At 39.6% G+C, this 19,372-nt stretch overlaps 2 protein-coding genes across 3 annotated transcripts in view; one reads left to right on the top strand and one right to left on the bottom strand.

Moving 5' to 3' along the window:
* Nucleotides 1-19,372, top strand: part of LOC124125000 (5'-nucleotidase domain-containing protein 3-like) — a 143,930-nt gene that overhangs the window by 89,747 nt on the left and 34,811 nt on the right. The window lies entirely within an intron of this gene.
* LOC125377443 overlaps nt 2,938-19,372 on the bottom strand; it is a 36,173-nt gene continuing 19,738 nt past the window's right edge. For both annotated transcript variants that reach the window (XM_048390902.1, XM_048390901.1), the window contains 6 exons: nt 18,547-18,599; nt 16,712-17,041; nt 15,686-15,832; nt 12,568-12,643; nt 12,314-12,382; nt 2,938-4,845 (listed from right to left, as the gene is read on the bottom strand). In XM_048390902.1, the coding sequence (XP_048246859.1) occupies nt 4,190-4,845; nt 12,314-12,382; nt 12,568-12,643; nt 15,686-15,832; nt 16,712-17,041; nt 18,547-18,599 (1,331 nt within the window). In that variant the 3' untranslated portion in view covers nt 2,938-4,189. The remainder of the gene's footprint in view (nt 4,846-12,313; nt 12,383-12,567; nt 12,644-15,685; nt 15,833-16,711; nt 17,042-18,546; nt 18,600-19,372) is intronic.

Raw genomic sequence — 19,372 nt, 5'->3', positions numbered from 1 at the left:
ACTGAGCATACCACTCAACATATGGGAGGTAAACCAGTGGTTGATACTGAACATACAACCCACCATGTGGTATGTAAACCAGTTGTTGATACTGAACATACAACCCAGCATGGGAGAGGCAAGCCAATAATTGTTACTGAACATACAAACAATCATGTGGTAAGTAAACTAGTGGTTGATACTGAACATACAACCCAGCATGGGAGAGGGGAACCAGTGGTTGATACTGAACATACAAATCAACATGTGGGAATTAAACCAGTTGTTGATACTGAACATACAACCCAACATGTGGGAGGTAAACCAGTGGTTGATACTGAACATACAACCCAGCATGTGGTAAGTTAACCAGTGGTTGATACTGAACATACAACCCAGCATATGAGGGGTAAACCAGTGGTTGATACTGAGCATACAACCCAGCATATGAGGGGTAAACCAGTGGTTGATACTGAACATACAACTGAACACGTTGGAGATAAACCAGTGGTTGATACTAAATATACAACCCAGCATGTGAGGGGTAAACCAGTGGTTGATACTGAACATACAACCCAACATGTGGGAAGTAATCTAGTGATTGATACTGAACATGGAACCCAGCATGTTGACTGCAGTCAAGTGATGCGGGTCTCAGATGTGTACCACTTTGTTGAAATCCACGAGCAGAGGTAAAATGAATAAATATGTCAACAACATTTTGCGAAATCATTTTAATCATATGATAGAATATATATTTAGACTATATGACACCAATAATACAAGTATATGTGAGATAACGGTACATGTGATTGTGATACTCCCTCAACATCAAGTCCTATCTCTCCCACAACATATAACTGCAAACGATGTTCAGTGTGCAAGAAGTATTTTCAGCTGATTTTTCCCCGTATGTCATATTTGTAGAAGTGTGTAACTACTATATTACTACACATAGACATTCGTCAAGCCAGTCGCTTCTAACATAACATTCTGCATGAAACAAAATGCAAAATAATTATACATAACGTGAAAACGCATGTGTACTTCACCCAACAAAAGATAACTGTGATCATATCCTCATTCATCACATTTTGATGGCAAGAAGCATTGAACACAATCGAATCAAGTGTTCATTCGGCCAATAGGCTTCACTCGGATTTTAGATGGGTTTGATTTCAAATCAAAATTCTGCCTCTCCATTCCGTGTTTTTCACTTGTCTGTTTATTTCCAAATAAGGATTACACATGTCTGGATGTTTGTACCAGTCCATGCTTCTATCATGTCAGTTTAATAGTGTTAGCCTACTGAAATACCATAGGTTAATTGAGTTATTGAAACAGAACATGGTAAGGTGGGGATGAGATCATGATTGTTGCATGCACGTGTGTGTCTGGCTGCTTGTATGTGAGTGAGTGAGTGAGTTGGGTTTAACGCCGCTTTTAACAGTATTCCAGTTATATCGCGGCGTGTCAGCTTAATGTGGGGGGAAAGCCCGAAGTGATGCAGGTCTTATACGTGTACCACTTCGGTGAAACCCACGAGCACGGGTATGGTATTGGCAAACCTAGAAACATAATCCGGGCGAACCGGGATTCGAACCCACAATCATTGGTTTCTGGCGTGTCCAAGGGACGCAACTCTGCACAGCGAATCGCGGCGCCTTAGACGACTGGGACAGCTGCTTGTATGTGTGCGGACGCGCTGTTTTTGTAGTACTAGCCAACTTAATGTCGAGCACCAAGCAGGGTAACAAGAAATACCATCATGTAATGTCTTTTGGTATGACGTGGTCAGGGGATTGAAACACTGACGCCCTCTTTATCCACTACGGCCCGGACGCGGCTTTTTGTGTGCAAAGTTAGGAGACTTAGCAGTTATATAATATAAAGATATTCACTGATCAGTATGTGATAGGATCACAGTATTATTTGTTGTGTATTATATATATATATATATATATAGACATCTTATCAGTATATGAGGATAATAGTGAGTGAGTGAGGTGGATTTGTCGCCGCTTGTAACAGTATTCAAGTCATATCGCGACGTGTCAGCTTAATGTGTGAGGAAAGCCCGAAGTGATGCAGGTCTCAGACGTTTACCACTTCGGTGAAACCCACGAGCACGGGTATGGTGCTGACGATCCTAGAAACATAATCGGGGGAACCGGTAATCGAACCCACTAACATAGGTTTCTGGCGTGTCAAAAGGATGGAACTCTGCACAGCGAATCGCGGCGCCTCAGACGACTGGGCCTCCCGTGCCCCCTTATGAGGATAATAGGACAAAAGTACAACATATATACAATAACAGTGGACATACATGTAGTTGACAGTGAACCTTGCCATTGAGAATGGGGACGGGTTTACAACAAAGTATTTCATATAACCTCTTAGCCCTATGTGAAATATATGGAACAGCAGTACTGCTAACAGAAACAGAAACGTTTTGGAAGGGAAGGTGACCATGATCGTCGAATACAAGAGACAAATTGATAATGGACAGAAATGTGCTATCGGTTGTGTTGTTGCATTATATCACACCTGACTGGTTCTTATTACTGAAAATTGTGTTTAACGAGTCTTTGAAAGGCATAAAGAAGTGATGCACATAAGGAAGAGAATATATGGATCTCAACTTCTTTATTATGAGGAGCGTGTGAGTTGGGTTTAACGCCGCTTTTAACAGTATTCCAGTCATATCGCGGCGTGTCAGCTTAATGTAGGAGGAAAGCCCGAAGTGATGCAGGTGTCAGACGTTTACCACTTCGGTGAAACCCACGAGCACGGGTATGGTGCTGACAAACCTAGAAACATAATCAGGGCGAACCGGGATTCGAACCCACAATCATAGGTTTCTGGCGTGTCCAAGGGACGCAACTCTGCACAGCGAATCGCGGCGCCTTAGACGACTGGGCCACCCTTGCCCCCTTATTATGAGGAACACAACGTTTCGGGGTATATGCTTATTCTTTCATCAGGTTGTGTGTTTAACAAGTTGATGTATTAACTGGACAATAGAAACAAATTAGAGTCGGCCACTCTTTAATGTTGATGCGTGAAACAACACGGGGTAAACCTATCCAAACCTATCCACCAGCCGGGCTATTGGGACGACCCCGAAACAATATATCCACATCAGTATGGAGTAGATCATACCTTTCATGAGATGATTCATTACCAAAGTATTGATATATATGTTCAATTCAGAGTATATTGATAATACGTGAATTACATTAACAGGCTGTGTATCAATCTCAGGGGACTTTTAGAAATGCTTGCTGCTCAAGTGTAGAGATCACGTACATTACATCTTTAAGAGATCAACATTCGATATAGCTCTACTGATTTAATTCATGTAATATATATCTCGGGTGCAAAAATACATTGATTCATTGAATAATAATGTAAACATTTTCACTCGTATTTCATTGAATCAGTATTGTTGAATGTTGCAAAAACATGTCTTTGTCACCTATGGAATCCTATAAGAGACAGTGTCGCTCGCACTAAACAAACAAAACGTGTCAAAATTATTGTTCAAAGCGCGACCATGTTAAATAATAATAATAAGTGCGTACATAGGACACCCAATTGAGATCCCCCAATCGTCTTTTATTCATAGTAAATCAAAACATATTGTATTCAACTTTGTTGTCACTATCTGCCTCTCAAAATTGTTAATCTCATGCATTTTACGAACGCTTCAGCTATTTCATTCTTGTGTGGTAACATGGGATATGTGTCGCCTTCAGATTGGCTGTCGGTAATTAAAAAATACTATCTATTTCATATTGAATATTCATAATTCTCAATGACATTTGTTTTTAACTGTGAGTAGAATACATGGCCACTACATGGATACACGACGATATCTTATACCGTCAGCTCATACTGAAAGCCTTCCGTCACATATAATTTATTTGATTGTGATGTAGTTGTTTCTGAGTAGTAAATATCTATGTCTCTGTTTGTTCATTATCCCCATCACGACCACCTCTCTCACGCCACGACATCATGACAGCGCCTTGGCAATGATTGCCACCATGACGACAGTGCCTTGACAATCAGTGCCACGATCACGACAGTGCCTTGACAATCATTGTCACCATCACGGCAGCGCCTTGACAATCATTGTCACGATCACGGCAGCGCCTTGACAATCATTGTCACCATCACGACAGTGCCCTGGCAATCATTGTCTCCGTCACGACAGTGCCTTGACAATCATTGCTTTCTTCTCCTCTGTCATGTTGATGTCGCTGCCCACTACAAGTGTCATGCTGACATTACCCGATAAGGGCATATACACCCCGAACATCGGCCACAGTGGCTGACTGGAGTCTACATTGTCTAACGTCGACATCACTTTGTTCTCCTTCACATCAATGAAGACAATCTTCTTCGTGGCGTCATCATAGACAACACCGTAATGTAGTGTGTGTGATGACCCTGCTGTGTTGGGGAGAGTGTCAGGCAGACACACCACACGCTTCTCCTCCTTCCATGTCTGTCTGCATATCCCGCCGTGTGTAGTACAGTGGGCGACCTGCATGCAGTAGGAACTGGGTAGTGCATTGATACAATGAGACACGTCCCTCTGCTCCCCCCAGCATACACCCACCTCCAGGATGAGGTTGGTCTCTGTGAGTGGTTTGTCCAGACTGACCCTAGACACCATCTCCCAGTACTGGGGACAGCCAGCCCGAGGGAGGGGGGCAGTGCTACATGTGCCCCTGTACTTCTTCAGTCTCCCCTCCCCTGCAGGTCTGGTGTCCGACTTCCTGTTGACCAGGTCTCCTTCTGTGTTGATGTGGACGTAGTCGGGATTGACTCTGTCTTTGTCATACTTCAGATGTATACCTACAACATATGATTGTAGTTTACATGTACATAAACAAACAGTGATGATTAAGGTACATCATGATATTTAGATGGTTTCGTGATTTATAAATAACTACAATCTACTCAACTACAATTAATGTGACATAAAAACAATCACATCACAGAAGTGGAGAAGGATTTAGATATATAACATATCAATATATCAACATTATAAAATGATACTACATCATCAGATATGATTGCGGATGCTATTTTGATTTACTTAGGCTTAAATGTTGCGTGATAATCACACTGAAGGCGATGACAGGGAGTTACTGCTCCCACACGTCGTCTTATAACAGAAACACGGTATAACGAGCAACATGTACATTGCTTGGCAAACAAATATGTCACGTGGCCAGGTGGGGCCAGGCGGGGCCCCCTTGGGGACTTCGGAGGCAGAATACACCCCCTTCACAGGCATGTTTGTGTAACAGGCGACAATATAGATTGAGTGAGTGAGTTTTATGCCGCCTTAAGGAATATTCCAGCATTATGGCGGCGGTGAACACCAGAATGCGCTTCAGGTATTGTACCCATGTGGGGAATGGAAGCTGGGACTTTGACGCGGGATTAGAAAATGTTGGGTTCAATGATTGACCTGGCTGATTGTGTGTCATCGTACACCGACAACGCTGATCGTTGCTGAGACCATCAAATACCGATGTAGCCTGCCCAGACTCGATTACCACCGTGAATCGGGTAAAATATTGCTGCATGAAACCTAAATCAACATTCACTCACTCACACAGGCGACACCTCTCAACTTCTCCGGCTGACTGACATAAAATGACAGACATCTGTCAACAACAAGAATAGATTATATTTTAAGTGCCAGGTCGTTAGAAAGGGAAGGTTGTGTTTCAACCCCATATACAAATGTAATTCCCTGTGTTACTCGTAGTAAATAGGAACTCATAAACGTTCTGACGTGACCTGTAATGGGATGTCCTCAGCGGTAGCGGGAACTTGTATCCGATTTTAATGAGATTGAGGTAATCTGAGCATGTGATTAATCCTGTTTTGTTTATTTAAAGCAGTAATTGTTTATTGATAAGCAAGTACATATTTGCAGCCGTTGCAATATGCAGCTACTCGCCGAATAACAAAACCCGGCTGTGTACCCGTGAGTAGATCGCCACGGAGTACGCTGATCACCGTGCCGGATCAACGAGACTGACCAATAAGTGATTTCAGCAATTCGTTGCAAATTAGGTGTGTCGGAGTCGGAGTCGGAGTCGGAGTGCGAGACTTTCGGATTAACGGGTCTTAAAAACACTGATATAATCGGTTCCCATCATTAGTGTCTAATAAAGCCGAATGTCGGATTAACGGGTGTCGGATTAACGAATCTTTGACTGTGTATTTGCTACAGTCTTGATAGTAAACAAAATCCGCTAAGTTAATCAGTCAATGACACTGCATACGAACCTGATAAACGCACATGTAACTATGCAAATTTGATAAGACTGAGTCATAAAATAGAACTTGTGTAGTTAGAGGATGTAATTTCCATGTTGCTTCGTTTTATGTTGTCCAAGTGAAACTGAATTAATATGTAATTAGTCCTAGAACTGACATCCCGTAAACATTTTCTTGTATTTATGTGTTTGTGAGCTCATTAACAATCTATAATAATACGTTGTCAACCAATACACTTTATCAATGTAATTTCCATGTCGCAGGTTCTTTGTTTTTGATCTACTGACCCTCACCTTTCCATTTCCTGTAATTCTTTACATGTCCTCTGACCCTGGTCTATTTATATACAGGCATGTAAAGTGTTCAGAGGGACTTTTAACAGCAATGTTTCAGACGTTTCATTCTTGGAAATTTCAGCATCACCCCCAACAATAAAGACCTGTTGCTGACGTTGTTGAAATCACCTTGTTATATTCTCACCTGATAACAATAACTTTGACGTTTTGGGGGAACAACGGGGACACAGGTGGCCCTGTCGTCTAAGGAGAAGGGATTTGCTTTGCAGAGTTGCGTCCCTTGATCACGCCAGAAACCCATGATTGTGGGTTCGGATCCCGGTTCGCCCAGATTATGTTTCTAGGTTTGTCAGCACCATACCCGTGCTTTTTTTAAATTTTTCACAAATTATCCTTAACAACGGAAATCCTCATATTGGCAAGTCAGTCGGCACGGCACAGCTCGTTTATCATGACACGAGTCGAACTCATTTACAAGAACCATAAGTTAACTTTTGATAGATAAAGCATGATTAACGATCTTCCAAACTATAATTAAAATCAACTGTTGTTCGGCAATACTGAGATGAACCATCTTTCTATTCCCTTCTTCTGTCGTGAATACCTATTCGTTTGGCAGCAGACATATGTTTAACCACGGTCTAAACAGTAATTAATATCATCTCTCAGTAGGCCAGACTGACACCAGTTGCTTACCAAAAACTGCGCGTTGTAAACGTTTTCGGCATTGGCTAGATACCATCGTTTCAAACCCACAACATCAGAGAACATATCAATGTTATACATTAGAGCTGTCACAAGAACACTAGCTTGAATAAGCCTTGGACCTCACACCTCTTTCCTCTCTTGTTTCAAGGTAAGACGACTTGTTAGTTTATGTTTACGATGCTTATTTGGTTGTTATTATTGTCTAGAAAATGTTAGAGTTAAGTTTAAATAAGTGAATCAGTACTGTCACACTGTAACGTTCTATCTAATATGCGCAAATACATGCTTGTTCTAAACGCCTGCTGATAATATAGTATTTACCGTTTAATACTTAGGTACTATCCAATAATGTTTTAGGCATATTGCGTCGTGAGCGCCTCCAGTTATATGTATTTATGTACAAAACCAATATTCCATTACCACTTTTCCACATCCACTATAATATCCCCATTCTATGTCTATGTTCAACAATGTATACACATTCAGGATTTTCGAACTGAAGCGTAGCGTACAGGTAGCTCTGTCACAAAAAGATTAATCAACTAATAATTATGTTATAGGTAGGTCAATCAATTGATATTTACACCAGTTCGCTCATCAAATGTTATATGAGTAGACTTACCTCCCGTACGTGCTTTCAGTATAAGCTACAACAACAACGCATTTGGATTTTTTATGTTTTATCACCATGTATAAGTATTTAAATACTGCAATAGGTTTCTTTCCTTACTCAATTATATACAGTACAAAACAACCTTTCTCCTTCTCCTACCGCGTACCTTCGTATTTTTATTCGGACCAATCACCCTGCTCTTTTATTTACCGTTTTTCCTGAAATAATTACGCTCCCTCATGATAGATTACTGTAGTCACCAAATAGGATCACTAATGAAACTTAATATTCTCTTTTAAACTAAGCTATATCTTCTACCGTAAACCTTAGCATCATTACTCTGAACAATCACCCGACTATTTTACCTACCGTATTTGCCGAGACTATGATGTTATAAAAAGTATTACTAAAAATACACATATGAATGTTTACCGTCTTTACCAAAGTAAATGTCATGTTCCTCGTCTGACCACTCTGCGCAGATTACCGTATAAGCCCAACGTATATATTTCTCTTTCTATCAATTTGGTGTAAACCTTAGTAAAACATTCTTACCGTAGTGGTCCAAATTGGCACAACATCCCACGACGTATATAATTGTCATGTAGGTTGTACCTTACATGCTCTATCAAAATGTTAGGATTACTCAATTTATCTGTAAACTCATGTTATTTGTCATTGCCGTTATTACTTCAGTAAACGTGTATCACTTGTATAATAACGCTACCGTACACCGTACACACTCCAATATAACATACATTGCATTGATTCCTACACTTGAAACTGTATTACGATAATATTACTAAAAGACATTATTATTAGCTGTTTATATCATTACCTAGAAACTAATGTTATTTGTCATTACCGTTATTACTCTAGTAAATGTTGTATCCGTTGTACTAATGTCTTTGTGCGTATTTACTACCGTACACACTCCAATATAACATACATTGCATTTGTACCCAGGCTAAGATTGAAACTGTATTGGGATAGTATTTTATCATTATTATTATCATTGAATGTCATATTATATATGATTGAATTATGTGACACTTGCTTGTATAAACCATTGACCTCTCAGCTCTCTCCTCTCTTGTTTGAAGGCCACCTCCCAATAGCTAATTCCCTATATCGAGGCCTGACCGTCATTTGATCTAGGCCAAAGCTGTCTTATATGCACGGGGATATATTCTGGATGTCCCTGGCAACAAGAACTAGGATACATCCAGGTTGAATGATGATAGTATGGTTCATGAGGGGTTAAGGGTGATTGAGTAACTGCATTTTGTTGTAGCTCACAGCTACATATGCTAATGTCAAAAAGAAATGGTACCAAGAGTTTGAAAGGATATGAAAGAAAAACAAATCCATATAGAAAATTCATATTGGGTGTTTTGTCATATGTAGCGTCGAATACTCAAAGGGACCAACAATGACATAATTACTTATGAAAAACAGCAAATAGCTTTAAGGTGTGACCAGAGGCTTAGTGTTCAAGTATCGACTGGTATTACTTGCAGACCACAAGTAAGCATCATTTTGTTCTTAGTATTTCTGAAATAATTGAAATGCCGATGTAAACTGTAATGACACGATTGTGTAGACTGTACAACTTACTTTGTGCTGTAACAAATCGAGGTGCAAATGATTAATTAGTCGATTTCAGTTATATGGCCCAGAGGGAGTTTCCCCCATCGTCTAAACATCATCGTGATCGCGCGCAGCGCTTCAGCAATATCAAAACTTTTTAATTATTTATTATTTTACGTTATCAAAAACACATTATGTGCAATTCGGCTGTGTAATTGTTGGTGATTCTCCGAATATTTAAGGTATCACGACACAGACCTGTCTGCACGTTTTTTCCTTTTTTTCTTACAATATACATTAGGTATCATCACAAATCATAAGAAATGATGACATAATACCACATAAAAATGAACTACTAGCGAACGGATGGCTCAATCTACCAAGTATATTTAGTCGAGATTGTGTAATTTGACTCATGTGGTGTTGCGGCTCAACGCAAAAAACAACAGATTTAATACTAGCACATTACTAGAACCTGCGATGTTATTTTAATGTGTAAACAGTACCCTATTTATGTGAATACTAGTAAACGTCTTTGTCTGCCGTCGCCTCTCCGTCGAGCTTATGCCTGAAATAAAATACCTATTACCCCCACTGCTTCAAGAGAGAGTACTTCTGAGCCTTGTCTTCGAGGATTATGAAGTGAATTGTGTTTCTTTTAAATCTATCTGTCTCTGTTTCATTTAACGACAATACATCTTAGCAGCATTATTCTTATTCATGAAGTGAGGGGGCGGTTGGGTTGCCTAGTAGCAAAAGCGTTCGCTCGTCACGTCGATGACCCGGGTTCGATTCCCCAAATGCGGACATTGTGTGAAGCTCATTTCTGGTGTCCCCCGCCGTGATATTCCTGGAATATTGCTAAAGATGGCGTAAAACCATATTCGTCCATGACATTGATGAACGCATGATTCTGATGAGTGAAAAAGAGCCTTTTTGCTTGGAAAACCCCCTTAAAATATATCAAGCCTTTTCACACAAAAAACCGTGCGTATGAATACATCCTTAGCCTACATATCGATTCATACAAAAATGGCTGCCGATCGATCGGCCCTCTATAAACTGTAAAACGTATATATATTTCCCCTATTACACGCTGGGTGTCAAATACAAGGCAGGTCTCCATTACACGCCGTGTCAAGGGTTCCAGCGAAATAAATAGACGGCCCAGCGTCTAAAAGAGGAAGTACGGTAGTTTGATATTGGATGTTTTTGGAGACGATATGAGATTCTAGGCCGTAACCCTGACTGCTTCGATGATGAGATTACAATACTTTACTAAGGCATATCTTTTTTCATACAAATGAACTGTTTATGAAACTTTTAGGGACATGTTCGATGACGAACAGACTCGGAACAGGCAATTTCGTCTTTGCAATAACCGACAATGACCGATTTGAAAGTCCATCAGAAAACACTGGTCCCTTCGAAATGCCACGAAAACAATTTTCAAACTTGATGAAATTCATTTCAGGACACGTACAATAATGAAAATCATACACTAACCACTATGTCTGAGTCATAAAGGTCTCATTGCTTTCACACATAGGCTTTGAATCCCTGAACTCTTGAAAGTGGCAGGTCAAATCATGCAGATTCCTGTGTCAAAAAAACCGGCTCGTCTGCAGCCTAAAAAACGGCTTCATCAGTCATACTCAGTTCCATTGGCAATCGCATTGCACCAGCAGGCTCATTCCAAATAAATCTACAGGTTAATGTTGAACCACATCAAAGATCGTGGTTGTCATCGTGCTCGTGTAACTTGTCTGAGGCACAAAATGTAATCACAACACTGTCAGTCAGTGTCAACAACCGTACTATTCACTATCAGCTATTTATGTCCCATACAGTATCATGACATGTCTGAGAAAAGTCTAAAAACCTATACAGTTATAATGGCATAACTAAAACTTGATCATCCACAGTAAGTAGATAAATTGATTTGCTGAAGTACCTTTGGATATAACCTGCATATTCTGACGATGTTAATCTCAACAAAAATCACCATTGTGTGTTTCAGACGCTTGGAATGTTACAATGTATAAAGCACTTTTACATACCAGTGACATATATCAGACGTAATCAACAATTGCGGAAACATGGTAAACCCACGAAGTACAATTTGTCATCATTCTATCCCGAACGGTGTCTTGAGCATTTTCTCACAATGGTCCCAAAAATGTGAAACCTGTCGCAAGAGGCAACTAAAACAGGGATCAGGAAGTCACGCCCTGTGAAAATATATATTCAAACTAGTTCAAACACCGAGCCATTCAGCCAATAATCGGGATCGTAAATAACAGCCGGGAGTAGTCGATAGCAGCCCCATGTAGTCCTTAACCTGGCACGATAGATTCCCATTCCTATATGTTCCTCATAATAAATATCAGATTAACGTCATGCTTATGACAGTGGTTGACTGGAAAGTTAAATGTGTATCTATGTTTGCACAACAAATGATACAATTATTTAAAACTTTCAATATAGTAACTGATCATGATCACGGGCCCTAAACAACCAAATACAATGTAAGTAGTATGAAAAACAATCGATCATAGGCTACATGTTCTATAATACGATGAAGCAATCCGAAATGATAACAATTAATCTAATCACACATATTTTTCTTTTGTCAATTCTGTTATAAATGCGTTGTATTTTCAACTTTCGTTATTCAGAAGGAACGGTTGAACAAATCTGTCATTTCCGACGTGCACAACGTAGTCTGGTCATATGACATATGTTGAAATTATTACCACCATAGTCTTTCCAAACAAGTGTAATATACCAACCTGTTAGAACACACCAGAATACTCACATTGTAGAACAAAGGTGTTGTCCACTGCATTCGACTTCAGCAGATGAGGTGTGACATTGTGGGAAAGACCTAAAAAGTGAGAATTGCTAGAAATAAAAAATTGTTATTGTAAGTTAAATAAATAATACTATCTATAACTGTGTCAGCCTTTACAATTTGAATACATATTTACTTTTTTCTTGAATCAAAACATTATGATGTGTATGATGTGGCTTAAATTCGATATATGATAAGTTACATACAAATATTATTACCCATATTTGAAAGGGATCCAAGTAAGCTTTTGATACGTTCTCTGTCAGGGGTTTCATCTCTAGACAAGTTTTGCACCTGAACAAAAATACAAATGACAAACATAACACATTATATCATATCATAATTCATTTTACTCATATCCACGGCTCATAATATAGTTAACTGGATATCAAAGAGTTCGAATTTGTTCAGTTGATGTAAAAATCACGTTTTATATGTTCCGTATAATTTAAAAGCTAAAAAAACTTTTCATAAAAATAATAATAAATAAAGAAGACAAAAAACATTGTCCGTTGTACAAATTAGACAGTATCATAAGATGTGTTTATGATTGACTGTCAATTAGTGATAGCATTCTTCACAAACACGTTCAAAGTCAAGTTCCGTGTTCACATGAACAGAATACCATATGGTAGGAGTCAAAATTGGAAATTGCATTGCACATTTTGGTAACTGATTAATCAAATTTAGAAATGTCCTTCACACGTCTAGCATAAAAAATGAAAGTTTTACCTAGGTCTAGAATGTTGTAACCCTTATCAAAATTTGTTTGAGCAAACCGTCCTACAGAGCTCTTTGAAATCTTTGTAAAAGAGCAAGCTCGATTGTGCTTCAAACATTAAATGTAGACATAAAAAAGCTGGAGCTGCTCGAAATTTGCTCTACAAAAGGGACTGTCGGAAAGTGAAAGTTCTCCAACAATCTTGTGGATAGTTTTGTCACCCTGGCTTGTCACCTTTTCAGATTTGTAAGTCAGTGGGAAATTGGCTAATTGGCCATTATTAACGATGTCAGACCGTCGATATAAGTGAAGCATACATGAGTGTTAAACTGATTTTCCAAACGCTCCGAGCATAATCGGTCCCTATGGGCATGTCTGCTTATTGATTCAATGTCCTGTACATGTTATCTGTAAGAAAGTCCAGCATTTTACATACTGTACTCTCAGTAAACTTCAGATGGCATTTGCTTTCATTTTTGACAATTTGTCGTGTGTGCCTCTTACAATAAAAATTGTCATGAATTTTGATGATAAAAAAACAAAGCAGGTGACAATAAAACCGATCGCCCAAACGCCATGGTAATCGGATGCACGTCTGTTCCGTGCAAATTGAAATGCACATGCATTCCCCCATTTCTTGCCCTATAAAAATCCACCCAGATCGGATAACATTCATTCGTCGTTGAATTGCAGGACAAACCGCCCGGCAAGGAGCCAATGCATTTCAAGTCCACAGAAGGACTATAGGCAGGCTCCAGCAACACTAAAGATGACCGAGCACTTAGTGGAAGAGCAAGTCATCACCCGACGTCAGGATCGTCAGATTGTGCTACAGCATCTTCAAGATCGCTTTGTTACTCCTGCGGAGACCTCTCGACAGACCATAGGGACACGACAGCGACACATTAGTGCGGACACCGTGCGTCGACGAATGACGAACAGACACCTCCACTGTCACCGGCCACACCGAGGACCCATTCCAACACCACGTCATCGCCGGGATCGTCTTCAGTGGGCAACACAGCACCAGCATTGCGCCACCGGCAGTGGAGAAGAGTCCTCTTCTCAGACGAGAGCCATTACTGTATCTCAACAGCAGATGGTAGAGAGAGAGTCTCGCGACGCCGTGGGGAACGTTATTCGGATGCTTGTGTTCTTGAGAGAGACTCCTGGTGTGGGGTGGAATTGGTCTTGCACAGGGGGTCGGCCCTGTGGTCTTCCAGAACAACGGTTCAGGGAGAGGCATTGGTGTCACAGCAGCTCGGTACATTGATCAAGTCTTGAGACACACGCCATACCTCGTTTGGCACGTCGCCGAAACCACGAGTTTCAGCATGATAACGCCCGTGCCCACACTGCAAAAGCAACAAGAGAGTTCCTCCAGCAGAATGGCATCAGAACCATGCAGTGGCCTGCCCTCAGTCCCGATTTAAATCCCATTGAGCACCTGTGGGACGAGATTCAAAGACGGCTGAATGACGTCCGACCAAGGCCGACAACTGCAGCTGAACTGCGTCAGGCGTTCCTCAGAGTGTTGGCTCAAGTGTCTATGACCTTCATCAACGGCCTCATCTATTCAATGTATCGACGTTGCACAGCAGTCATCAATGCACATGGCGGACACACGAGATGCTGACTTGTGATGCCATTTTCTGAGAGACTAGTGTTGTGTTTCACTTTAAGAACATTTGACACTGTAATGTCAACCTTGATGATCATTTTTGCCAAGCTTCATCTTTTTAATATGTCTCAAAGTATGTATACAGTGTTTGGACAAATACGGTTTCTCATATATCTATCCATGGTGACGTTTCCTTTGCGGTTCAGTATAAATGTTCACCACGTTTAATGCCAAATGCCTCGTGAATTAAGGAATAAAGGATTCACATAATTTTGTCCTGTAGCACAGTGGTTAAAAGATTGGTTGACAGAATTGAAATTGGTTCTTTTTTAGATTGTAACTGTTTTGAGAATCCACATGGGTTCCACTTGTCTCAAATACTTTATGTGAATAAAGTGAAAGTCCCTGACTGTTTTATGAATTATGGTTAATCTCTGACACACGGGTTTGGAGGAACACTTGCTGGGCCTTCCAATATATATCTCTTTGGAATTTGTGGATCATTGGAATCCAGTATACAAGAGGATGGACATGCCATCTGGTTATAGAATCCAAAAGTTGATAGTACTGATCAAACTCATCAAACATTTAACGTTATTATGTAAACATATAATGGCTGTGGTATATGAGGCCTTGTAAGTGGGAACTAACACAAACTTTTCACGTATGGCAGCCATACTTTTGATGACAGCTGGCTGGGATAGGTTTATTCCATTGCTGTTTCTTTTTTCAGAATGTGCATTCTACCACTGACGTCACCTGACTTTAGCTACTCTAAAATATATATGCACCCTTACAATGATTTGTCCACATTTGCGATTGGTTCACGTGTAATTATAAGCTCTGGCAAGCACATGATCATGAAAAATGTTTAACGCCACACTCAGCAATATTCCAGCTATATGACGGCGGTCTGTAAATAATGTTAAGAAAAACAAATCACTCTATGGTTGGCTCAAATTCCATAGCAATTCCTCAGTTAGACTTTTCATACCCCTTCAAGATATTTATTCCTCTGCTTCAGCAGCTGTCTTTCCCTATCACTGTCAGCCTTCTCTTTCCTTAGTTGCACAAGAGACTCCTGGAGTGGTTCTATCATTTCTTGCAAACTTGCAATATGCTTCTTCTGGATGTCATTTTCCTGAAGTAAATACAAATACCTCTCACCATGATACGGTAAGTAAAATTACAATTGATGCCCTCGAATATCTTTCAAACGGAAACAATATGTGAAGCCAGTGAACTCGAGCTCACTTACTCGCTTAGAAGCGTTCATCTCTTACAAATGGCATAACTCGCATCATTAAAACTAATAGTTTTATAGAAGCAATACATCATTCTTGTACACTTGGTATCAGATCCGTCACCAAGCAGGACCTACTTTTCATACACACTTGTAGGAGAGAAACCCATTGAAGATATCTGTGAGATGGAATTCAAGGTCCGTGATTGGTTACTCCATGGTGATGACCATAGGTGAAATTATGACTGACACATTACCTGAATTACCTGTAATTCATTGATAAGTTACTCGTGCTTCGGTTGAATTCACCTCCGTATGTGTCGAATATGTATGGTTTTTGAGAGTTAAATGTTCGTCGGCCTTGTCTGGTTTGCATTATCATCAACGCCTTGATAAGCCACAGATATGGTGGAAAAGTATTGTTGAGGGCCACGCTAGGGTAGGAAGTAGTTGCTCAGAATATGACCTTAGCCTTCACTGAAGTCTGTGTACATATTCATGCATGGTTTGGGAAGTAACTTCAGTGGGTGAAAACACGCCTTAAACATTAACTATTTTATGAATTATATGCTTTGCTAAATACATGCAATATTACCCTCATGGTTTCCGAATAAAAATCACATTAAAATAAAGGAAAATATATCCTGTTCACCAAATGATCACATGATAAAATTGCTATTCCTAATATATGATATAAAAGTTAATGAAACAAACAGTCGGCTTATAATCTCTGAGTAAGCTCATTTACGGTTACATGTAGTCTAAAGATCCACATACCCCTTCGAGTTCCTTTATTTTAGCTTTCTGTTTGAAAACGAGCGTGTCTGTTGCAGTGGTCGTGTCCTCTAGTCCCTTTAGATGATCTTTAATGAAGGGTTGAATCTCACCCAGTACGTGAAGGAAGGAATCAAAGTCTGATCTTCCTTTCCTTTCGAGGATTGAGATAAGCTCTTTAATCTGAGAAGGTGTCCCCTCCTTTAAATTACAGTCCTGCTTGTTTTCCTCAGAGAATATTTTGAGCTCGTACAATTTGTCAAGAATTGGCTTCAGCTCCAGGTTTTTGACCAGGAAGGAAGAATTGCGTTTCAGGATCTTCACGTGCGATGTCTGTTAATAGATAAAACATATATGTATTTATCTAATATATTCATAGCACTGACAGAGTGCTTCTATAAGAAATTGTAGGCACCTATACTACTAAGTAGATAAATTTAGACACCTGGAATGAGAACCAACTGCAATGCATCATCACTATTTAACGGAGATAGTATGTGTAAAGCATTATGTTTGTGGTATATTTCCCGAACTAAGAAACATTGTCAATAAATTTATTTGTTTTATATGAAAACATACTCAAACATATCACACGTACCAAGCCAAATGTTATCTGTGGGAAAAAACGGGCCGGGACACTAAAGAAATGGGACGTTTAACGGCTATAGAGAGGGAGAGAGCCTTTGAAATCAACAGGGGGCGCTGCACGCCGTCATTACGAGAACGTTTGGATGAGCCCGTATAAATGCTACCAGGCTGATGCAACGGTTACGTCGGAGAAACTGAAGACTACGGGTGACCACGCCCTTTCAAGACCGCTACATCCGGACAATTCACCTCCGAAACGGCTTCGTCTTTTAACATGATGGTGGTCGGAATTGACCATAGTGGATGCAGTCGAACAAAAACGTCAAATCGAAGTTGTTTGAAGTAGATACAATCATTGAAACTTTAAAGTACAGGAGTCTTTATCAATTCAATATTTTCAAAGTCTAGATTTTGATTTCCAAACAGCTTAGTCCCACATTTTCCACTTCATGCATGTTTCTTTGTATATTAGCAAAGAATAATATTGTATTACAATTTACCGTAGTGGTTATTTCAATTTACCGCAATTAAAGCAGGGAAATTATTTTATATATTAGTTGTATATATTTTAAAGTTATTTATTCACAATAAGTAACCCAAAAAAAACAAAATACTATTCCATTAATAATGTTTCGACCACCATCTTTGACATTATATTTCATGTATAAAACCCTTTGTTTATAATGAGCAGCTCTCTCTGTAAACAATGATAAATTTAAGTGCTGCAATTACCAATCATTGTCCCGATGTACATTCGTTGTCTAACAAATGTTTAGATGTGTCGATCAATTGTGAACCAACATCGCACTCAGATGCATTTAAGGACTTTGCCAGCTTGTACGTTTCTTGCTATCTCGTTTTAAGTGACGATAAAGAAAAACGTTTGTTATCAGGACCGGAAAGAAGGTATCAGGTGATTTTTTGTCTGGTTCTCCTGTTTCTTTTGTTTGTTTGTTGTTTAACGCCGCACTCAGCAATATTCCAGCTATATTACGGTCTGTAAATAATCAGACAATCCAGTGATTGACATCATAAGCATCGATCCACGTAAATTGTGATTAATGTCATTCATCAACCAAGTCAGCTAGCCTGACCACCTGATCCCGTTAGTCGCCTTTTACAAACATGGTCGCCTTTTACGGCAAGCATGGGTTGCTGAAGACCTATCCTACCGCGGATCTTCACGGGTCTCTCCTGTTTCTACTTAACGAGATTCGACTGCAGTATAGACATTGACAGTAGGTACTTACAGCCTTGAGTTCATCAAAAGGCTCTTTCTGTTGCTCCCGTTGCATCATATGTCCTGAAACAACAGGGATTTATTTTTACACTAATCCACACGAATGAAATTACAAAGTAGATATGGATAACAACTTCTTTAATACTGTAAAAACGACGTTTCGGTATAGATCCTTATAATTATACCGTTGTTAAGCAAGGCTGAGTTAGGAACATGGTACAGAATATATATAGTTGGTGGAGGATTAACAGTAGAGGTTTAACAGTAACACACAATTGCATACATGACTGGGATAACATGAGTAAGTAATGACAACAAAAGGATAAGGCTGTCACAACATGATGGACAGAGAGCACAAAGGTGGGGGACATGTAGCCAATTAAACAGGATAAGGTATATGGATCTATATCGAAATGTCGCCTTTACAGTATTAAAGAGGTTGTTTATCCATAAATTGTGTTTACTTTGTCACCCGTCAACTTCTAAGTAGTGCCTAGCAAACAATGAATTAAATTACTTTAAAACAACTTAAATCCATGTTAGAAATCAGAAATAATGTGTGGCAACGAAAAGGGACATTTATTCATAAGAAATCTTCAATATTTACTAACAACAAATTATTTTCCATGATGATCGTTTTCAGTGGAAATTCATTTCTTCTTATGAATATATATACATACATAATTGTATCTTTGTCATTGGATTGCTAACTGTAACATCCTTTCTAAGACACGTTTGTTTGTTTCTTGTATGACGCCGCACTTGATTCCATAACAGACAGTCCAGTGATTGACAGTATGAGCTCTTGTCTACGCAATTGGGATACAATGACGTGC

Source organism: Haliotis rufescens, unplaced genomic scaffold, assembly GCF_023055435.1.
Source record: "Haliotis rufescens isolate VD_foot unplaced genomic scaffold, xgHalRufe1.0.p SCAF_9, whole genome shotgun sequence".
Classification (NCBI taxonomy): domain Eukaryota; kingdom Metazoa; phylum Mollusca; class Gastropoda; order Lepetellida; family Haliotidae; genus Haliotis; species Haliotis rufescens.
Note: the sequence above shows the minus strand (reverse complement) of the source record. Positions and strands in the feature narration are given on the sequence as shown.